Genomic DNA, 24,613 nt, shown 5'->3' on the forward strand with positions numbered 1-24,613 from the left:
TACAACACCACCTGGCTCAAAACAAGGCTACAACACCACCTGGCTCAAAACAAGGCTACAACACCACCTGGCTCAAAACAAGGCTACAACACTTGGCTCAAAACAAGGCTACAACACTTGGCTCAAAACAAGGCTACACCACCACCTGACTCAAAACAAGGCAACAACACCTGGCTCAAAACAAGGCTACAGCACCTGTCTCAAAACAAGGCTACAACACCAGGCTCAAAACAAGGCTACTTCACCTGAATGAAAACAAGGCTACACCACCACCTGACTCAAAACAAGGCTACAACACCTGGCTGAAAACAAGGCTACTTCACCTGGAACAAAACAAGGCTACAACACCACTTGACTCAAAACAAGGCTACACCACATGGCTCAAAACAAGGCTACACCACCTGACCACCTGGCAACGAAAACATGCGGTCTCTCCTTCACTGCAGCCGAAGTGAGTAAGACATTTAAACGTGTTAACCCTCGCAAGGCTGCAGGCCCAGACGGCATCCCCAGCCGCGCCCTCAGAGCATGCGCAGACCAGCTGGCCGGTGTGTTTACGGACATATTCAATCAATCCCTATACCAGTCTGCTGTTCCCACGTGCTTCAAGAGGGCCACCATTGTTCCTGTTCCCAAGAAAGCTAAGGTAACTGAGCTAAACGACTACTGCCCCGTAGCACTCACATCCGTCATCATGAAGTGCTTTGAGAGACTAGTCAAGGACCATATCACCTCCACCCTACCTGACACCCTAGACCCACTCCAATTTGCTTACCGCCCAAATAGGTCCACAGACGATGCAATCTCAACCACACTGCACACTGCCCTAACCCATCTGGACAAGAGGAATACCTATGTGAGAATGCTGTTCATCGACTACAGCTCGGCATTCAACACCATAGTACCCTCCAAGCTCGTCATCAAGCTCGAGACCCTGGGTCTCGACCCTCCCTGTGCAACTGGGTTCTGGACTTCCTGACGGGCCGCCCCCAGGTGGTGAGGGTAGGCAACAACATCTCCTCCCCGCTGATCCTCAACACTGGGGCCCCACAAGGGTGCGTTCTGAGCCCTCTCCTGTACTCCCTGTTCACCCACGACTGCGTGGCCATGCACGCCTCCAACTCAATCATCAAGTTTGCGGACGACACAACAGTGGTAGGCTTGATTACCAACAACGACGAGACGGCCTACAGGGAGGAAGTGAGGGCCCTGGAGTGTGGTGTCAGGAAAATAACCTCACACTCAACGTCAACAAAACTAAGGAGATGATTGTGGACTTCAGGAAACAGCAGAGGGAACACCCCCATCCACATCGATGGAACAGTAGTGGAGAGGGTAGCAAGTTTTAAGTTCCTCGGCATACACATCACAGACAAACTGAATTGGTCCACTCACACAGACAGCATCGTGAGGAAGGCGCAGCAGCGCCTCTTCAACCTCAGGAGGCTGAAGAAATTCGGCTTGTCACCAAAAGCACTCACAAACTTCTACAGATGCACAATCGAGAGCATCCTGGCGGGCTGTATCACCGCCTGGTATGGCAACTGCACCGCCCTCAACCGTAAGGCTCTCCAGAGGGTAGTGAGGTCTGCACAACGCATCACCGGGGGCAAACTACCTGCCCTCCAGGACACCTACACCACCCGATGCTACAGGAAGATCATAAAGATCATCAAGGACATCAACCACCCGAGCCACTGCCTGTTCACCCCGCTGTCATCCAGAAGGCGAGGTCAGTACAGGTGCATCAAAGCTGGGACCGAGAGACTGAAAAACAGCTTCTATCTCAAGGCCATCAGACTGTTAAACAGCCACCACTAACATTGAGTGGCTACTGCCAACACACTGTCAATGACACTGACTCTACTCCAGCCACTTTAATCATGGGAATTGATGGGAAATTAAGTAAATATATCACTAGCCACTTTAAACAATGCTACCTTATATAATGTTACTTACCCTACATTATTCATCTCATATGCATACGTAGATACTGTACTCTATATCATCGACTGCATCCTTATGTAATACATGTATCACTAGCCACTTTAACTATGCCACTTTGTTTACATACTTATCTCATATGTATATACTGTACTCGATATCATCTACTGTATCTTGCCTATGCTGCTCTGTACCATCACTCATTCATATATCCTTATGTACATATTCTTTATCCCCTTACACTGTGTATAAGACAGTAGTTTTTTTTTTTTGGAATTGTTAGTTAGATTACTTGTTGGTTATTACTGCATTGTCGGAACTAGAAGCACAAGCATTTCGCTACACTCGCATTAACATCTGCTAACCATGTGTATGTGACAAATAAAATTGGATTTGATTTGATTTGACTCAAAACAAGGCTACACCACCTGGCTCAAAACAAGGCTACACCACCTGACTCAAAACAAGGCTACACCACCTGGCTCAAAACAAGGCTACATCACCTGGCTCACTCTCACCATGGTGATACAGTACAGTAAAAAAAGCCTATTAAAACAAACAAGGTTATTTTTAAACTTTGTTAAGTCCTTTGAGTGTGTGGTTGGAAGTACTGGATGGATACAGTACTCCCCTCTTCCCCTGGTTCATTAGTGTTTAATAAAGCTGCTCGACAACACATCCCATGGACACACACACACACACACACACACACACACACACACACACACACACACACACACACACACACACACACACACACACACACACACACACACACACACACACACGTGTGTGGTGACAGGTTTGAACATGCTCCAGGGTGAATTATTGATGTCTAGCTGAGGGCACAGTGGAACCTAAATAGAGACAGAGAGAGAGAGAGAGAGAGAAGAGAGAAAGAGAGAGAGAGAGAGAGAGAGAGAGAGAGAGAGAGAGAGAGGATAGAGAGAGAGAGAGAGAGAGAGAGAGTGGAAAGAGAGAGAGAGGGAGAGAGAGAGAGGGGGGATAGAGAGAGAGGGGGATAGAGGGATGGAGGATGAAGATGGAGAATGAGGATAGATATAGAGAGGGAGGAGAAAGATAGGGAGTCAAGATAGAGATACAAGAAAAAAAGAGGAGAGAACTCTCACAGTCGCCATGCGGTGACAGGCTGCCGGCCATGGAACAAAGGGAATCATCCTGGATATCATGGTGACACCGTGGTGGGAACAGGCTAGGGACTCGTTCCAAACGGCACCCTAATTCCCTATATAGTGCACTTCTTCTGATCTGAGCCCTGTTGGTCCCCTATGGGCCCTGGTTAAAAGTAGTGCACTATAAATGGAATAAGGTTCCATTTGCGTGGCTCACCAGAGCATTGGCAGATCAGATGTATCTGCATTATTCAAAGGCTGAACTGAGGACGATACTGCTGCTGTACTCTGACACCCATTATCAGACTGACACCCATTATCAGACTGACACCCATTATCTGTTACCAGACTGACACCCATCACCTGTTACCAGACTGACACCCATCACCTGTTACCAGACTGACACCCATCACCTGTTACCAGACTGACACCCATCACCTGTTACCAGACTGACACCCATCACCTGTTACCAGACTGACACCCATCACCTGTTATCAGACTGACACCCATCAGCTGTTACTACACTCTGACACCCATCACCTGTTACCAGACTGACACCCATCGTCTGTTACCAGACTGACACCCGTCACCTGTTACTACATTCTGACACCCATCACCTGTTACCAGACTGACACCCATCACCTGTTATCAGACTGACACCCATCACCTGTTACCAGACTGTCATCTGTTACTACACTCTGACACCCATCGCCTGTTACTACACTCTGACACCCATCGCCTGTTACTACACTCTGACACCCATCGCCTGTTACCAGACTGACACCCATCACCTGTTACCAGACTGACACCCATCACCTGTTATTACACTCTGACACCCATCACCTGTTACCAGACTGACACCATCACCTGTTACCAGACTGACACCCATCACCTGTTACCAGACTGACACCCATCACCTGTTACCAGACTGACACCCATCACCTGTTACCAGACTGACACCCATCACCTGATACCAGACTGACACCCATCACCTGTTACTACACTCTGACACCCATCACCTGTTACCAGACTGACACCCATCAGCTCTTTTTTTTCCAAGCGATAAACTTTGTCGGACCCCAAAACAGCACCCTATTCCTCATAGTACTACTGTTCACCAGGGCGCTCCTTAGACTGCTTGTAGTGGTGACTAAGAGCAGGGTTGACAGGTGTAAGGTCATACTGTAGGTCATAGGTCAATAGCTGTTAGTGGTTCTATCCAATTAGCGTCCGCCTCCGGATCACCTGACTTTTCATGTCAGCGTCAAGGCAGCCATTACAATGAGCAGTGTTCCTTGTAATACCCTGAGTCCAAGAGGGCCCGGACTCCTGATCTAATGCTATATATTGTTACAGTAACTCCACAGGACAGTATGGAAGCCTAGTAATCCAGTAACTTCCCAGCTCCGCTCCAGGATTTCTGTCAAACCTGGACATTTTCAGAAAATTACAGGAATTTTCCGCAACAGGAATTCCGTCACCGATTCTAGTCTGAAAAAATTCCCAAGACGTTCCTTATCCTCTAATGCAGGGGATGCTCAACTACTGTGTGAGATAATCCGGTGAGACAGATTTCCTAGGTGACAAAGGTTCAGATGGACATTGTCATGTCTCAGCATACTGTAGTAACAACCCATGTGAACCCAAACTGTTGTAATTGTTCACGGCCATCTTGTTGGTGGCAGTGTATTAATAGATGGGAAGCTAGGATTACTCAATTATTTTTGACCAATGAAAATAAAAAAATTAAAAAAATGTATCTTTCATCTCTCTGAGATTTCATAAATTTCTGTAAATTTGCAAGTGGCTTAATCTCACCAGAGAAATCATCTGAGCGAGAGAAACAGCACCTCTCTGTCTCAGTATGTGTAGACCATGTATCTGATGCTGTCTCAGTATGTGTAGACCATGTATCTGATGCTGTCTCAGTATGTGTAGACCATGTATCTGATGCTGTCTCAGTATGTGTAGACCATGTATCTGATGCTGTCTCAGATATGTGTAGACCATGTATCTGATGCTGTCTCAGTATGTGTAGACCATGTATCTGATGCTGTCTCAGTATGTGTAGACCATGTATCTGATGCTGTCTCAGTATGTGTAGACCATGTATCTGATGCTGTCTCAGTGTGTAGACCATGTGTGTCTCAGACCATGTATCTGATGCTGTCTCAGTATGTGTAGACCATGTATCTGATGCTGTCTCAGTATGTGTAGACCATGTATCTGATGCTGTCTCAGTATGTGTAGACCATGTCTGATGCTGTCAGTATGTGTAGACCATGTATCTGATGCTGTCTCAGTATGTGTAGACAGTATGTGTAGACCATGTATCTGATGCTGTCTCAGTATGTGTAGACCATGTATCTGATGCTGTCTCAGTATGTGTAGACCATGTATCTGATGCTGTCTCAGTATGTGCTAGACCATGTATCTGATGCTGTCTCAGTATGTGTAGACCATGTATCTGATGCTGTCTCAGTATGTGTAGACCATGTATCTGATGCATGTATGTGTAGACCATGATCTGATGCTGTCTATGGGCAGTGAAACAGCACCTCAGTATGTGTAGACTGTCTCAGTGTGTGTAGACCATGTATCTGATGCTGTCTGGACAGTGAAACAGCACCTCTCTGTCTCAGTATGTGTAGACCATGTATCTGATGCTGTCTGGGCAGTGAAACAGCACCTCTCTGTCTCAGTATGTGTAGACCATGTAAAAAAATCCAGAAAATCACATTGTAGGATTCTTTATGAATTTATTTGCAAATTATGGTGGAAAATAAGTATTACAGGCCTCTCATATTTTTAAGTGGGAGAACTTGCACAATTGGTGGCTGACTAAATACTTTTTTGCCCCACTGTACATATAGTTACAGCAGACCCAGAGTACTCACCCATGCTGGTGGGGAAGATATCCTCATTGTTGATCTGGACCTCGATCCAGTCCATCAGCAAGTTCATGTACTTGGGAGCCGGTAGAGCCGTTGGTTTCTTGTACTTGTGATCGTCCTGCCATCGGTACTCATACCTAGGACCTCCGGACATGACCGGACAACTCTTCTCCGTGCAGAACTCACACACCGTCCCGTAGATGAGGTTTATCCTGTTGAAGAAGTCCACTACGTGCATGGCCACCCAGTCGTTCAGATCCTCCCCGTGGGGCAGAGCTACCGCCGCCCGTAGGTCAACCCCGGAGCTCAGCGACACCTGGGCCTTCTTATGCAACTCGAAACGCTGCGTCCCCGGCTCAAACTTACGCTTGGGCCGGAAGGTCTTGTCCTTGTTGAAGACCTGCTTCAGGGCGATGGACATGTTGCCGGGGACGGGGGCAAGTGGGGCGAAGACTGGGGCGAGGGGGGAGAGGAGGTTCAGGGACGAGGACCGGGGGGGGGAGAGGAGGTTCAGGGACGAGGACCGGGGGAGCGGAGAGGAGGGGGAAAGCGGAGATTTGTCAACCGGCCGAGTGAGGGTTGGGGACCCAAGGAAGGAACCAACGGTACCAATAGTTGGTTCTGGAGGAGCAGGAAGTACAGGAGGAGGAGGAGGAGCAGGTTGAGATGAGGAAGAGGGATACAGCAGGGTAACGTTTACTGTTTGGAGTGCCGCGTCAGGACATCTTTTTCTGTGAGAAGCAGAGAAGGAGAAAGACAGGGATTAGACATCACGTTAACATTTGACATTATAGTCATTTAGTTGATGATCTTATCCCCAATTGTAGTGTTTGTTTGTGTAACAGTATAGACTTTGCGTACGTCCCCTCGCCATGGCGTCACCGATTGAAACGCCACTAGCGCGCACCACCGTTAACTAGCTAGCCATTTCACATCGGCTACATTTGCTTAAAACTTTAAATGACAGAGATCATGATTGAGCGTTGAACAAGGAGTTGAACAAGGAGTTGAACAAGGAGTTGAGTCGGCAGGGTGTTGAACAAGGTGTTGAACAAGGTGTTGGACAGGGTGTTGGCAGACAGGGTGTTGAACAAGGTGTTGAGAAAGGTATTGACCAAGGTGTTGACAGACAGGGTGTTGACCAAGGTGTTGAACAAGGTGTTGAAGAAGGTGTTGACAGGGTGTTGACCAAGGGGTTGGCAGGGTGTTGAACAAGGTGTTGACCAAGGTGTTGAACAAGGTGTTGACAGACAGGGTGTTGAACAAGGTATTGGCAGGGTATTGAACAAGGTGTTGACAGACAGGGTGTTGAATAAGGTGTTGACAGACAGGGTGTTGAATAAGGTGTTGGCAGGGTATTGAACAAGGTGTTGACAGGGTGTTGAACAAGGTGTTGAACAAGGTGTTGACAGACAGGGTGTTGACAGGGTGTTGACAGGGTGTTGAACAAGGTGTTGAACAAGGTGTTGAACAGGGTGTTGACCAAGGTGTTGATAGGATGTTGAATAAGGTGTTGATCAAGGTGTTGGACAGGGTGTTGGCAGGGTGTTGAACAAGGTGTTGACAGGGTGTTGACAGGGTGTTGAACAAGGTGTTGAACAAGGTGTTGAACAAGGTGTTGAACAAGGTGTTGACAGGGTATTGAACAAGGTGTTGACAGGGTGTTGAACAAGGTGTTGAACAAGGTGTTGACAGACAGGGTGTTGACAGGGTGTTGACAGGGTGTTGAACAAGGTGTTGAACAAGGTGTTGAACAAGGTGTTGAACAAGGTGTTGAACAAGGTGTTGACAGGATCCTGGCTGGAACGGCCTCTCTTCATCACAGAGCCACCCATTGTGCTGCTGGGTTAGGGTTAGGGCACGTGGCAACAAGATCTGAGCTCAGATATCGATCAGTGGAAATCGATAAATAGTTTAACCATCTGCACACAGTGCCCGACCTGTTTAGTCCACTGACAGACAGAGACAGAGACAGAGATTAGCTTCAAGCTCTGCTTTACACATTCCACACACTGATACAACGCCAGAGTGATGCTATCAGGGTCATGACTCAAACGTAAGTAATGGAACCGCACACATTTTAACAACGATCCTGTCTAAACACGAAATCATGAGGTATCTTTGTGTTTGTACTCAACTTAGTGAGGACACTCCCAGTTCTTCCCCACAGTCAGTGGGATTACGAGTTTAGATCAGAGAGAGATTTAGCTGGTTGTGACTGTGAGGCTTTGTGTCTTTTGGATCAGGGGGTTTAAATACATCCAAAGTCATAACATTACTTAGAGAACAGAATACTAACGTAAAACCATGATTTTTAGGGGTGTGGAGAGGTTGTGGCCCTTTATTTCCAATGAGGATATTTATGGACAATATTTCTGTCCATTTAAGGGGACCCCTTTTTGGCTCAATTGAAGGCAACCGTTCTGTATAGCCTCTAAAATTACAACATTGCATTGGTGTCCCAAGACTTCCAGTAAACAATGCTTATTGTTTTTAGAGGCTGCTGCCCTATATACATAGACATGGAATCACTAGCCACTTTAATAATGTTTACATACTGCTTTACTCATCTCATACAGTATGTATATACTGTATTCTATTCTACTGTATTTTAGTCAATGACACTCCGACATTGATCGTTCCTAATATTTATATATTTCTTAATTCCATTCTTTTACTTTTAGATTTGTGTTCATTGTTGTGAACTGTTAAATATTACTGCACTGTTGGAGCTAGGAACACCAGCATTTAGTTAGAGATTACTGTACTGTTGGAGCTAGGAACACAAGCATTTAGTTAGATATTACTGCACTGTTGGAGCTAGGAACACAAGCATTTAGTTAGATACTACTGCACTGTTGGAGCTTGGAACACAAGCATTTAGCTAGATATTACTGTACTGTTGGAGCTAGGAACACAAGCATTTAGTTAGATATTACTGTACTGTTGGAGCTAGGAACACAAGCATTTAGTTAGATATTACTGCACTGTTGGAGCTAGGAACACAAGCATTTAGTTAGATACTACTGCACTGTTGGAGCTAGGAACACAAGCATTTAGCTAGATATTACTGTACTGTTGATATTACTGTACTGTTGGAGCTAGGAACACAAGCATTTAGCTAGATATTACTGTACTGTTGATATTACTGTACTGTTGGAGCCAGGAACACAAGCATTTAGTTAGATACTACTGTACTGTTGGAGCTAGGAACACAAGCATTTAGTTAGATATTACTGTACTGTTGGAGCTAGGAACACAAGCATTTAGCTAGATATTACTGCACTGTTGGAGCTAGGAACACAAGCATTTAGTTAGATATTACTGTACTGTTGGAGCTAGGAACACCAGCATTTAGTTAGATATTACTGTACTGTTGGAGCTAGGAACACAAGCATTTCACTACACCCGCAATACCATATGTATATGCTACCTAAATATGTATATGCTACCTAAATATGTATATGCTACCTAAATATGTATATGCTACCAATACAATTTGATTTGATTTGGACTGTATCCATTTACTTATTACAGCCTGACAAAGATTACAAGCGTTAAATCTGATTCTAAAATCGAATACAGATCACATCAATCCCACCATGCGGTTTAATTTGAGGTTATGTCATATCCATGGTGCTTTTAAAGCCAAGCGGATTTATACTACCACTGTAACAGCCTGCTTATGAGCATACGGCTTCATCCCAAATGGCACCCTATTCCCTATGTAGTGCACTACTTTGTTTTGACCAGGGCCCATAGGGTTCTGGTCAAAAGTAGTGCACTAGGATATAAGCGGAATAATCCTTCACCGGCATGTTAGGCATTACAATAATATAAGAATACATACAAGTTTGGTTTAAAAGCTTTGAGTATCCAGTCGAAGCAGCAATCTTGGCATGTTCCCTGCTTTTCCATAATATCCAAAACAAACAACATGCTAAGGAGATCTTTCTTGCTACTTTCGCATCATATTGATGTATGATTTGTAAATTCAGAGTAGAGTGCCCGACTGCCCGGTGAAGAACACAACCTGTAAATCAGACCTACTACGTCCGTAGTGGAAGATGTGATGTGAAACTCAATCAATGGGGCCTATTGTCTTCTTCAGGAGAAATGTTGCCTGACCAGATCTGAACCTGTCTGAGTGTTAGGTTAGCTACTTACTTCCCTCTTGCCTTGTCAGTGGTCAACAGGTTCACTACTTCCCTCTTGTCTTGACAGTGGTCAACAGGTTCACTACTTCCATCTTGTCAGTGGTCAACAGGTTAGCTACTTACTTCCCTCTTGCCTTGTCAGTGGTCAACAGGTTCACTACTTCCATCTTGTCAGTGGTCAACAGGTTAGCTACTTACTTCCCTCTTGCCTTGTCAGTGGTCAACAGGTTCACTACTTCCCTCTTGCCTTGTCAGTGGTCAACAGGTTCACTACTTCCCTCTTGTCTTGTCAGTGACAAGCTGAGTAGAGGGCCTCACCAGCGCCTAGCTGAGTAGAGGGCCTCACCATCTCCTAGCTGAGTAGAGGGCCTCACCATCTCCTAGCTGAGTAGAGGGCCTCACCATCTCCTAGCTGAGTAGAGGGCCTCACCATCTCCTAGCTGAGTAGAGGGCCTCACCATCTCCTAGCTGAGTACAGGGCCTCACCAGCTCCGAGCTGAGTAGAGGGCCTAACCATCTCCTAGCTGAGTAAGAGGGTCTCACCAGCTCCTAGCTGAGTAGAGGGTCTCACCAGCTCCTAGCTGAGTAGAGGGTCTCACCAGCTCCTAGCTGAGTAGAGGGCCTCACCAGCTCCTAGCTGAGTAGAGGGCCTCACCATCTCCTAGCTGAGTAGAGGGCCTCACCATCTCCTAGCTGAGTAGAGGGCCTAACCATCTCCTAGCTGAGTAGAGGGCCTCACCATCTCCTAGCTGAGTAGAGGGTCTCACCAGCTCCTAGCTGAGTAGAGGGCCTCACCATCTCCTAGCTGAGTAGAGGGCCTCACCATCTCCTAGCTGAGTAGAGGGCCTCACCATCTCCTAGCGGAGTAGAGGGTCTCACCATCTCCTAGCGGAGTAGAGGGCCTCACCATCTCCTAGCTGAGTAGAGGGGCCTCACCTTCTCCTAGCGGAGTAGAGGGCCTCACCATCTCCTAGCTGAGTAGAGGGTCTCACCATCTCCTAGCGGAGTAGAGGGCCTCACCAGCTCCTAGCTGAGCAGAGGGTCTCACCATCTCCTAGCTGAGTAGAGGGTCTCACCATCTCCTAGCGGAGTAGAGGGCCTCACCAGCTCCTAGCTGAGCAGAGGGTCTCACCATCTCCTAGCTGAGTAGAGGGCCTCACCATCTCCTAGCGGAGTAGAGGGCCTCACCAGCTCCTAGCTGAGCAGAGGGCCTCACCAGCTCCTAGCGGAGTAGAGGGTCTCACCATCTCCTAGCGGAGTAGAGGGCCTCACCAGCTCCTAGCGGAGTAGAGGGCCTCACCATCTCCTAGCGGAGTAGAGGGCCTCACCAGCTCCTAGCGGAGTAGAGGGCCTCACCAGCTCCTAGCGGAGTAGAGGGCCTCACCATCTCCTAGCTGAGTAGAGGGCCTCACCATCTCCTAGCTGAGCAGAGGGCCTCACCATCTCCTAGCTGAGCAGAGGGCCTCACCAGCTCCTAGCGGAGCAGAGGGCCTCACCATCTCCTAGCTGAGCAGAGGGCCTCACCATCTCCTAGCTGAGCAGAGGGCCTCACCAGCTCCTAGCGGAGCAGAGGGCCTCACCAGCTCCTAGCTGAGCAGAGGGCCTCACCAGCTCCTAGCTGAGCAGAGGGCCTCACCATCTCCTAGCTGAGCAGAGGGCCTCACCAGCTCCTAGCGGAGCAGAGGGCCTCACCATCTCCTAGCTGAGCAGAGGGCCTCACCATCTCCTAGCGGAGCAGAGGGCCTCACCAGCTCCTAGCTGAGCAGAGGGCCTCACCAGCTCCTAGCGGAGCAGAGGGCCTCACCAGCTCCTAGCGGAGCAGAGGGCCTCACCAGCTCCTAGCTGAGCAGAGGGCCTCACCATCTCCTAGCGGAGCAGAGGGCCTCACCAGCTCCTAGCTGAGTAGAGGGCCTCACCATCTCCTAGCTGAGTAGAGGGCCTCACCATCTCCTAGCGGAGTAGAGGGCCTCACCATCTCCTAGCGGAGCAGAGGGCCTCACCATCTCCTAGCGGAGCAGAGGGCCTCACCATCTCCTAGCTGAGCAGAGGGTCTCACCAGCTCCTAGTGGAGCAGAGGGCCTCACCATCTCCTAGCGGAGCAGAGGGCCTCACCATCTCCTAGCGGAGCAGAGGGCCTCACCATCTCCTAGCGGAGCAGAGGGCCTCACCATCTCCTAGCGGAGCAGAGGGCCTCACCATCTCCTAGCGGAGTAGAGGGCCTCACCAGCTCCTAGCGGAGTAGAGGGCCTCACCATCTCCTAGCTGAGTAGAGGGCTCACCATCTCCTAGCGGAGTAGAGGGCCTCACCATCTCCTAGCTGAGTAGAGGGCCTCACCATCTCCTAGCTGAGCAGAGGGCCTCACCATCTCCTAGCGGAGTAGAGGGCCTCACCATCTCCTAGCGGAGTAGAGGGCCTCACCATCTCCTAGCTGAGCAGAGGGCCTCACCATCTCCTAGCTGAGCAGAGGGCCTCACCATCTCCTAGCGGAGTAGAGGGCCTCACCATCTCCTAGCGGAGTAGAGGGCCTCACCATCTCCTAGCTGAGTAGAGGGCCTCACCATCTCCTAGCGGAGTAGAGGGCCTCACCATCTCCTAGCGGAGTAGAGGGCCTCACCATCTCCTAGCTGAGCAGAGGGCCTCACCATCTCCTAGCAGAGTAGAGGGCCTCACCATCTCCTAGCGGAGTAGAGGGCCTCACCATCTCCTAGCGGAGTAGAGGGCCTCACCATCTCCTAGCTGAGCAGAGGGCCTCACCAGCTCCTAGCTGAGTAGAGGGCCTCACCATCTCCTAGCGGAGCAGAGGGCCTCACCATCTCCTAGCTGAGTAGAGGGCCTCACCATCTCCTAGCTGAGTAGAGGGCCTCACCATCTCCTAGCGGAGTAGAGGGCCTCACCATCTCCTAGCTGAGTACAGGGCCTCACCAGCTCCTAGCTGAGCAGAGGGCCTCACCATCTCCTAGCTGAGTAGAGGGCCTCACCATCTCCTAGCTGAGCAGAGGGCCTCACCATCTCCTAGCTGAGTAGAGGGCCTCACCATCTCCTAGCTGAGTAGAGGGCCTCACCATCTCCTAGCTGAGTAGAGGGCCTCACCATCTCCTAGCAGAGTAGAGGGCCTAACCATCTCCTAGCGGAGTAGAGGGCCTCACCATCTCCTAGCTGAGCAGAGGGCCTCACCATCTCCTAGCTGAGTAGAGGGCCTCACCATCTCCTAGCTGAGTAGAGGGCCTCACCATCTCCTAGCTGAGCGGAGTAGAGGGCCTCACCATCTCCTAGCTGAGTAGAGGGCCTCACCATCTCCTAGCTGAGTAGAGGGCCTCACCATCTCCTAGCTGAGCAGAGGGCCTCACCATCTCCTAGCGGAGTAGAGGGCCTCACCATCTCCTAGCGGAGTAGAGGGCCTCACCATCTCCTAGCGGAGCAGAGGGCCTCACCATCTCCTAGCGGAGTAGAGGGCCTCACCATCTCCTAGCGGAGTAGAGGGCCTCACCATCTCCTAGCGGAGTAGAGGGCCTCACCATCTCCTAGCGGAGTAGAGGGCCTCACCATCTCCTAGCGGAGTAGAGGGCCTCACCAGCTCCTAGCTGAGTAGAGGGCCTCACCATCTCCTAGCGGAGCAGAGGGCCTCACCATCTCCTAGCTGAGCAGAGGGCCTCACCATCTCCTAGCTGAGTAGAGGGCCTCACCAGCTCCTAGCTGAGCAGAGGGCCTCACCAGCTCCTAGCTGAGCAGAGGGCCTCACCATCTCCTAGCGGAGTAGAGGGCCTCACCAGCTCCTGGCGGAGTAGAGGGCCTCACCATGACTTCCAGCATCACAGCATAATTGACATGTATGCAGGCAACATTGTAAGGTAATGACGTTCAAATCATGATGCATTCCTCGCAACAATACAACATCACCAATGGCATTTCTATACATAGCAGAGCTCAGATGTCAGGACCTGCATGGTTCTGGTACCGGTTCTGATCAACATTTTCATAGATTGTAAACAAAAACACTTTCTGTTTGTCATAGACCAGGGATGGGCAACTTTGATAGGGGTGGGGACCACAAATTCTAACGCATGTCCCTGTAATTCTACACGTTTGGAGGCAAATGTTTACAGTTTTTAATATGATAACTGATGACCAATGATCAAGTTAAGATAGCTGGCTGCTAGACTAATTTACCAATCTAAAACAATGTTGCTGACATGAGATAATTGAGTGTCTGCTGAAAATGTCACCTGTTGTATCCTATTACTCTAACTGTCAACAGGAAGTTTGAGACCCTGAGTAAGTTCAGAAAAATAACTAAAATATACAGTATTTTTTTATTTATTGGTCCTGAGGGCCTAAACCAGTTGCCCATCCCTGTCATAGACGGACAAGATTAATATGAGATGAAAGGCAAGTCTCTGTCACGAATTCCGCCGAGGTTGGTCCCTCTGTTCGTTCGGCGGTCGACGTCACCGGCTTTCTAGTCGCTACCGATCCATGTTTCATTTTCGTTTGGTGTTGTCTTCATTATTCACACCTGATTTCTATTACATTCATTATGTTCCTTGTTTAACCCTCTGGCTTCCCTCTCTGTACTGTGCGTTATTGTTTGTCATGTGGCTTCGTGTTCTTGAGTTTTTGATTTTTGTGTTTTCCGTGTTGGAATATTCTTCCTCATTTTTGAGTAAACTGTCGGACTATACTCATATCCGTGTCCTGCGCCTGTCTCTACCTTTCTCCATTCACCAACGCCCTCACAGTCTCCAACGAGTTCAGGAAGCCAAGCTAGAGCTCTGAGACATTCACAGAGATGGGGGGGAGACGTTTTGATCAAAAGAGACTTGAAGAAAACATGCAGATTTTCCTCTAACACTAAACATAGAAACATGTTTTTTTTTAAGTTTTAAAAGAAGGTGGAATCTTATAGTTAGTGCTTTCTATAATTTGATTAAACTATATTTAGAAAGCATATCAGTCATTTCAAGTCCTATTCAAACAGTTTTGCTGAACAGGAAATACATCACATCAATATTGTACTCTGTACTGGAGCTAGTCTCCTTAAAAGTGACTACACAATATGTATAACCATTTTTACCAGAAAGGTGAGATTTGAACCTTTCTTTGAGTAAGCAGCATTACCAGTTATTGTTTATGGACCTCTCATAATAAATAATTACTTTTGGGTATTACTTAGATTACATTTTCTAATACATTTAGTTACATTTAACTGGATAACATTGAAAAGAAAGACCCATTGTTTCCACTTTTACATTATGCCATATAATGTAAAGTGAGATCATTCACATTCTCATGAGTACTATGAGTACTGACAGATCAATAACTTCTTGTTCTCATGAGTACTATGAGTACTGACAGATCAATAACTTCTTGTTCTCATGAGTACTATGAGTACTGACAGATCAACAACTTCTTGTTCTCATGAGTACTATGAGTACTGACAGATCAAGTACTATGAGTACTGACAGATCAACAACTTCTTGTTCTCATGAGTACTATGAGTACTGACAGATCAACAACTTCTTGTTCTCATGAGTACTCTGAGTACTGACAGATAGAGAGCTTCTTGTTCTCATGAGTACTATGAGTTTGTCGCTAATCTTTCTAAGAGGAAATAAACATGTTTTTGTTATACAGCAAAGCCAGATCTGAAGATAACGTCACCATTGTAATGGAAAACCCTTCCTCCTTCACCTTTCACCAGTAACTGAGCAACTTGAAGGACAACATTTCAGAAGCTCCGTCATGGCTTTGGAAGTGTGGATGAATGACCTCATCACCTGTCCAGCCAGAAGCAGGTAGATTCACTTTAAGGACAGAGTGACAGACAGACAGACGTTTCTCTGTTAGTGTAGTGCGTAGGCCGTCTGATCATTACAGATGTAACCTTGGTTACCATAACACACCAATAAAAAGAACAATGTGCCTTTCCAAGGTAACTCTAGGTCAAGTCTAACATTCAAGATTGTTCAATCATTCTGGTTGATTATTTGGCTAATCAATGCTACTGATCGTGATCAATGACGACACGTGATGGAACTGTTGCAGACAGTAAACGTGGCTCACACACACACTGGACACACACACACTGGACACACACACACTGGACACACACACACACTATAATTCCCAAGGTGCAGCTAAGAAGACAGAATAATGTGTGCTGAACTGGGGAAGGAAACTGATGAGGGCAGAACAGCACTTTCTGTGGAGCCAGAATCTGTTCAATCATTAATGACCGTGGTAGAGATGCTGTTATGGGTTTATGACCGTGGTAGAGATGCTGTTATGGGTTTATGACCATGGTAGAGATGCTGTTATGGGTTTATGACCGTGGTAGAGATGCTGTTATGGGTTTAACGTGACTTTCTGTCCTTAAATAAACTGATATTCCAACATACAGTGTTTCCCCTGTACAGTACAGCATTAACAGTCTGGAAATAGTGTGTTTAGCTAACTGTGTGTTTAGCTAATTGTGTGTTTGAACTAACTGTGTGTTTTAGCTAACTGTGTGTTTTAGCTAACTGTGTGTTTTAGCTAACTGTGTGTTTAGCTAACTGTGTGTTTGATCTAACCGTGTGTTTGACCGTGCGTTTAGCTAACTGTTTAGCTAACTGTGTGTTTAGCTAACTGTGTGTTTAGCTAACTGTTTAGCTAACCGTGTGTTTAGCTAACCGTGTGTTTAGCTAACTGTTTAGCTAACCATGTGTTTAGCTAACCGTGTGTTTAGCTAACCATGTGTTTAGCTAACCGTGTGTTTAGCTAACCGTGTGTTTAGCTAACTGTTCTCTATATGTATCTTTTCATTACATATAAGACCGGGCTAGAGTCTAAACATACAAACTGGCGTTACACGGTCTATAAACAAGTAATAACAGGTCCTAGACCTATCTACAGTGGAAGGATGTTATATACTGTCTATAAACAAGTAATAACAGGTCCTAGACCTATCTACAGTGGAAGGATGTTATATACTGTCTATAAACATGTAATAACAGGTCCTAGACCTATCTACAGTGGAAGGATGTTATATACTGTCTATAAACATGTAATAACAGGTCCTAGACCTATCTACAGTGGAAGGACGTTATATACTGTGTATAAACATGTAATAACAGGTCCTAGACCTATCTACAGTGGAAGGACGTTATATACTGTTTATAAACATGTAATAACAGGTCCTAGACCTATCTACAGTGGAAGGACGTTATATACTGTGTATAAACATGTAATAACAGGTCCTAGACCTATCTACAGTGGAAGGATTTGACACTTTCTATAAACATGTAGGTGACAGGTCTAGGGCTTATCTACAGTGGAAGGATGTTATATACTGTCTATAAACATGTAGGTGACAGGTCTAGGGCTTATCTACAGCGGAAGAATGTTATATACTGTCTATAAACATGTAGGTGACAGGCCCTAGACCTATCTACAGCGGAAGGACGTTATATACTGTCTATAAACATGTAGGTGACAGGCCCTAGACCTATCTACAGCGGAAGGACGTTATATACTGTCTATAAACATGTAGGTGACAGGCTCTAGACCTATCTACAGCGGAAGAATGTTATATACTGTCTATAAACATGTAGGTGACAGGCTCTAGACCTATCTACAGCGGAAGGACGTTATATACTGTCTATAAACATGTAGGTGACAGGTCTAGGGCCTGTCTACAGTGGAAGAACTAACAGGAGGGATATTCCATAAATAGCAGATACAGACGTTCTGTAGTAGAAGTAAAACCCAAATCACACAGACAGACAGTTCCTGAATACAGCTTGAAGCAGAACGTTACTAAGAGTTGAATCAATCTGAGTGGACGAGGAACACAGAAGACAGACAGAGAGACAGAGAGAGAGACAGAGAGAGAGAGAGAGAGAGAGAGAGAGAGAGACAGAGAGAGAGAGAGAGAGAGAGAGAGAGAGAGAGAGAGAGAGAGAGAGAGAGAGAGGGAGAGAGAGAGAGAGAGAGAGAGAGAGAGAGAGAGAGAGAGAGAGAGAGAGAGAGAGAGCGGCCTGAGGCCAAGCCACACGACCAACAACATTGGACACTTTATGGAACACAAAGCCTTCACTATCTCATCCTGGAATATCTGAGGTCTGAGGTCATCCATCGGATGTCCAGTGATATTATGGGAGGAATCCAGGTTACAATTGTATTCACACATTATTTGCTTTCCTCACAGATTGCAACAACACTAATTAATGTCTGTTTGTTTTTGTAGATGGAGCAAGATTACATGTGACAATGCAAACTGTGTTTATATGGCATGGCGTATACAGACAGGCAGAAAGACATGCAAACCAAAGAACACTATGTGAACCAAGGCCATGATTTCATGGATCATCATCTGATGCCGAGGGCAAGGTCCAATCACTCAATACCTCAACCTAATCCAATGTGTTGTTTTTATTTTTAAATGGCCACCAACTCACTGGTATTTCAGAGATGTAAAGAGAAACCAAAGAGGGTTCTGAAGATTTTAACCTTAATTGCCGTTATTTAACTAGGCAAAGTCAGTAAATAAGAACAAATTCTGAAGATGAAGCTATAAACATTCCAGAACCATCAACAGTAAATGGTGTGGAAGTCTAGACCTATCTTGGTATGACTGATGTTGAAATGCCGACCCTTCTACCCCTTGAGAAGAGTTTTCATCTGTTATCGTGACTGTTGTAAACATTCTATCTCAGGACAACAAAAACAACAAGCAGACAATTAACAAACTGTGCTATAAACAAGCAGGAAACTCCACGGATCATGGAGGCTGCTGTTCTTGTTGCCGGGGATTTTAATTCCGCGTCACTAAGACACGTGATGCCAACAGCATTGTAGTTACTCCACAATACTAACCTAAATGACAGAGTGAAAAGAAGGAAGCCTGTACAGAATACAAAAATATTCCAAAACATGCATCCTTTAAGAGCAGCGACATCCCTGGGTCGCTCCTCTTTTCACTTCACTGCAGCTAGCAACTGGAACGGGCTGCAACAAACACTCAACCTGGACAGTTTTATCTTTAATCATTCAAAGACGTTGTTGTCTCAACCTTCTTGCCCTTTGTGCTGTTTGTCTGTGCCCAATAATGTTTGTACAATGTTTTGTGCTGCTACCATGTTGTTGTCATGTGTTGCTGCCTTGCTATGTTGTTGTCTTAGGTCTCTATTTATGTAGTGTTGTCTCTCTTGTCATGATGTGTGTTTTGTCCTATATATATATTTTATAAAAACAATTATTTTTCATTCCAGCCCCTGTCACTGCAGGAGGCCTTTTGAATTTTGGTTGGCCCGTCATTGAAAATAAGAATTTGTTCTTAACTGACTTGCCTAGTTAAATAAAGGTAAAATAATTAATAATAAATAAATAAATAATTGCCTAGTTAAATAAAGGTTTAATAAAAAAATTAAATTCACAGGAGAGCCATTTGGACATAAACTTTAAAAAACATCAAAATGCCTTCTGTAAACTTAATAACAAACGTGTATGCTATCTGTAAACTATGAATCAAATTGTTAAATCACGAGTCTAGTTGGTTTAGCCACAAAAAAAGTCAGCAACCGTCCTGCTAGCCATGATTGGCTGAGATAATGAGTGGGCTGGACATGTGTAGTGAGATGAGTTCGGATTGGTCTGCCATGTAGCACCTTTCTGTCTATAATATGAGCTGCTCAGTATGTGAAAGGTAATCCATTCTAACACAGATTTTTTAAAATATATCACGTAGTAGAACTGCATCAGTGTTGCTCTCCACTTTCTGGAGGACCGAGTTTTGAAATCAGTGGAATTAGAGTATGATAGCTATGGAGATGGAGTCTATTCTGGCGTTCTGACTGCAAATATACAAAACAGAGTCAAAAAGAGAACACACAGCTTGTCCAGATGCAAGACGTTGGTGTCCGCGACATGGCTGGTTTTCCTTTTGTAGTCCGTGATTGTCTGTACGTCTCGTGTCTGAGCCATTGAATTGCGACTCCACCCTATACTGACCCTATATTTAGCCTGTTTGATTGCCTTACGGAGGGAATAACTACACTGTTTGTATTCGGCCATATTCCCAGTCACCTTGCCCTGGTTAAATGTGGTGGGTCGAGCTTTCAGTTATGTGCGAATGCTGCCAGCTATCCATGGTTTCTGGTTAGGGTAGGTTTTAATAGTCACAGTGGGTACAACCTCTCCTATACACTTCCTGATAAACTCAGTCACCGTATCAGTGTATTCGTCTATGTTATTCTCGGGAACATATCCCAGTCTGCGTGATCAAAACAAACTTGAAGTGTGGATTCCGATTGGTCAGACCAGCGTTAAATAGACCTTAATACAGGTACTTCCTGTTTGAGTTTCTGCCTATAGGAAGAGAGGAGCAAAATGGAGTTGTGGTCAGATTTGCCGAAAGGAGGGCGGGGGAGGTCCTTGTAGGCATCCCGGAATTGGAGTCACAGTGATCGAGTGTTTACGCAGTGCAGAGTACTACAGTCAATGTGTTGATAGAATTTCGGCAGCCTTTTCCTCAAATTTGCTTTGTTAAAATCTCCAGCTACAATAAATGCAGCATCAGGATATGTGGTTTCCAGTTTGCATAAAGTCCAGTGAAGTTCTTTGAGGGCCGTCATGGTATCGGCTTGAGGGGGGATATACACGGCCGTGACTATAACCGAAGAGAATTCTCTTGGGAGGTAATACGGTCTGCATTTGATTGTGAGGTATTCTAGGTCGGGTGAACAAAAGGATTTGAGTTCCTGTACGTTATCACAATCACACCATGAAGAGTTCATCATGAAACTTACACCCCTACACTTCTTCTTCCGGAGAGACATTTATTCCTGTCTGCGCGATGAACTGAGAACCCAACTGGCTGCACGGACTCTGACAGTATATTCCGGGAGAGCCATGTTTCCGTGAAACAGAGTATGTTACAATCCCTGATGTCTCTGATTTATTATCCAGAGACTGAACATTAGCGAGTAACATACTTGGAAGCGGTGGGTGGTGTGCACACCTCCTAAGTCGGACTAGAAGACCATTCCGAGTACCTCTCATCCACCAACGTTGTTTTGGATCGGCCTCTGGAATCAGTCCTATTGCCCTGGGGGGTGCGAACAAAGGGTCCGCTTCGGGAAAGTCATATTCCGGGTCGTAATGCTGGTGAGTTACCGCCGCTCTGATATCCAATAGTTTTTCCAGGCTGTATGTAATAACTCAAAACATTTTGTGGGCTAACGATGTAAGAAATAATATTTAAAAAACAAAATACTGCAAAGTTTCCTTAGAGCTAGAAGCGAGGCAGCCCTCTCTGTCGGCACCATTTTTCTCAGCCTATCAGAAGCTGGCATCAACCCATCCAGATCAAGATCACCCAAAAATGTCTAATTCAGATTTATCAGATTTAGCAATATGTTCCGGGACTTCGCCGATAGCGTTGACGAGCTAACCACCTCGGTCACCTGATTCATCAGGAAATGCATCGCCAACGTTGTCTTCACAGTGAAGGTTCTCTGCTTCCCCAATCAAACGCCCTGATTAAACACTGAGTCGTGCGTTTGTAACGGATGTGAAACGGCTAGCTTAGTTAGCGGTGCGAGCTAAATAGCGTTTCAATCGGCCCCTGGTTCGCGCCCGGGTATGGGCGAGGGGACGGTCTAAAGTTATACTGTTACACGTTAAAAGCTAAAGAAAAGAGCTACCGGCTCACAGGGCTATCGCAGCCAATCCCGAGGCTTCAGCTGAGGACACGAACGCGTACGAGAAGTCCTGCTATGACCTCCTCAGAGCCAAAATGACAATATCGGAGCAAGCTGGAATCCTATTAACACGTCTCCGACCCTCAACGGATGTGGCTACGGACAACAAAGGAAGCCCTAGCCATGATCTGCCCAACGATGCCTCTCTACCAGCCCAACTAAATGCCTTTTATGCACGCTTTCACAAAAACAACAGAGAGCCCTGCAGGCACCCCACTGATCATGAAGATTGAGTGATCCCTCTTTCTCCGAGGCTAACGTGAGTAAGGTTATTAAAACAGGTCAACACTCGTAAGACCGCTTGGCCAGACGGTTTTCCAGGGCGTGTCATCAGGGCATGTGCAGACCAGCTAGCAGGCATCTTCACTGACATTTTCATCCTCTCCCTCTCCCAGTCTCAAAACCCCACATGTTTCAAGGTTTCAAGTTGACTATGATCATTCCTGTTCCCAAAAATTCTAAGGTATCCTGCCACAATGACTACCGCTGGCTTAAATGTGCAGACCAGCTGGCAGGAATCTTCACTGACATCCTCTTCCTCTCCCAGTCTCAAATCCCCACATGTTTCAAGTTGACTATGATCATTCCTGTTCCTGTTTCTAAGGTATCCATGACTACCGCCCTGTAGAACTCACATCTGTAATCATGAAGTGAAAGGCTGGTCATGGCACACATCACCTCCATCATCCCAGAAACCCTAGACCCACTCCTATTTGAATAACGCCCCAACAGATCCACAGACAACGCAATCTCAGTTGTACTCCACACCGTTCTCTCCCATATAGAAAAGAAAAGAGCTGTATCTATGTGAGGATGTTGTTCATTGACTACAGCTCAGCGTTCAACACCACAGTGCCCTCCAAGTTCATCACTAAGCTAAGGACCCAGGAACTGTGAACAACTCCCTCTGCAACTGGATCCTGGGCTTCCTGACGGGCTGCCCCCCAGGTGGTGAGGGTAGGCAACAACACCTTTGCCAAGCTGACCCGCTCTCGACCGGAAAGCACTACAGAGGGTGGTGCGGACGGCCCAGTGTATCACTGGGGGTGAGCTAACAGCCATCCAGGATGTTCACGCCAGGCGGGGTCTGAGAAAGGCCCAAAAGACTCCAGCCACCTCAGACGTGGACTGTTCTCCATGCTCCCGCCTGGGCAGGCGGTACCGGTGCATCAAGGCTCAGACCAACAGACTACTAAACATCTTAATTCATTTCTATTACCATTAGTATTTATCTATTTATCCTGTTACAGGTCAATATTACACCTGCTTACCTGTATATAATACCATAAGTAGTTATATATTCCTGCTACCAGTCACCTTTCAGCTTTGTCTACATGTACTGTATATCTGCCTATCACACCTAAACTTACACACACACACACACACACACACACACACACACACACACACACACACACACACACACACAACCACTGACCCTGTATATAGCTTCCTCTTTTCTCTCTTTCTTATTATTTCTTAATATTATTATATTTGGGTATATATTTGAATACTGCACTGTTGGGTTTCATGTTAAGCATTTCACAGTGTGATTTGCCATATGATAAAACTTGAAAAAACGTAAAGTACACGATTCTGCAGTATATGACATTGACCACAATAGAGTAGACCTTTCTGTATAATGATAATGAGTCCAGCTGTGTGAGATGACAGTGTGTTTTTGTTTACAACAGTTGGCCCTATTAGGAGTAGCATCTGGAAGCCACCATTACAGTGAAATAAAAGTGCTGAAGAGAGCAGGCTTTAAAAAAGCCTGAGTCAAAACTCATGAAGCTGTGTGCGTGTGTGTGTGTGTGTGTGTGTGTGTGTGTGTGTGTGCTTCCTCAAAACCGACAGTCGTGTAAAAAATGCATCAAACTCTGCCTTGGTCCCAGTGGATGACTGCATGTCGTTTGAGTAGGGGAATACAATGTGTAAAGCAAACTTACTACTGTACCGCTTCCTTCCCATATGAATGACTTATAGCGACGCTATAGCAACCCTTATGAATATCTAGGATTATATATTGAACACTGTTTTACTTGCTCTTAAACACGAGTAAAAACTAAATGCTTTCTCTTCAACCGATCGCTGCCCGCACCTGCCCGCCCGCCTAGCATCACTACTCTAGACGGTTCTGACTTCTGAATATGTGGACAACTCCAAATACCTAGGTGTCTGGTTAGACTGTAAACTCTCCTTCCAGACTCATATTAAACATCTCCAATCAGGCCTCCCGGGTGGCGCAGTGGTTAAGGGCGCTGTACTGCAGCGCCAGCTGTGCCACCAGAGACTCTGGGTTTGCGCCCAGGCTCTGTCGTACCTGGCCGCGACCTGGAGGTCCGTGGGGCGACGCACAATTGGCCTAGCGTTGTCCGGGTTAGGGAGGGTTTGGCCGGTAGGGATATCCTTGTCTCACCAGCGACTCCTGTGGCGGGAGTATTCACATTGGTGCTGACTATCCTACTGATCCTTGACTTCGGCGATGTCATTTGCAACATAGCCCCCAAAACTCTACTCAGCAAACTGGATGCAGTCTATCACAATGCCATCCGTTTTGTCACCAAAGCCCCATATACTACCCACCACTGCGACCCGTATACTCTCGTTGGCTGGCCCTCACTTCATATTCGTCGCCAAACTCACTGGCTCCAGGTCATCTATAAGTCTTTGCTAGGTAAAGCCCCACCTTATCTCAGCTCACTGGTCTCCATAGCAGGCCCCGCCCCCCATAGCACGCTCTCCA

At 46.5% G+C, this 24,613-nt stretch overlaps 1 protein-coding gene across 4 annotated transcripts in view; it reads right to left on the reverse strand.

Annotated features, from left to right (window-relative positions):
* Positions 1-24,613, reverse strand: part of LOC112259476 (MOB kinase activator 3B-like) — a 54,510-nt gene that overhangs the window by 18,457 nt on the left and 11,440 nt on the right. The window contains exons 1-2 of one of the 4 annotated variants that reach the window (XM_042326397.1): positions 9,822-10,045; positions 5,975-6,702 (exon numbers count right to left, since the gene is read on the reverse strand). In XM_042326397.1, the coding sequence (XP_042182331.1) occupies positions 5,975-6,702; positions 9,822-9,910 (817 nt within the window). In that variant the 5' untranslated portion in view covers positions 9,911-10,045. Of the gene's footprint in view, positions 1-5,974; positions 6,706-9,821; positions 10,046-24,613 lie in introns of those variants that run through there. The other 3 variants (XM_042326396.1, XM_042326399.1, XM_042326400.1) reach the window with 3 other exon arrangements.

Source organism: Oncorhynchus tshawytscha, linkage group LG09 (assembly GCF_018296145.1).
Source record: "Oncorhynchus tshawytscha isolate Ot180627B linkage group LG09, Otsh_v2.0, whole genome shotgun sequence".
NCBI lineage: Eukaryota > Metazoa > Chordata > Actinopteri > Salmoniformes > Salmonidae > Oncorhynchus > Oncorhynchus tshawytscha.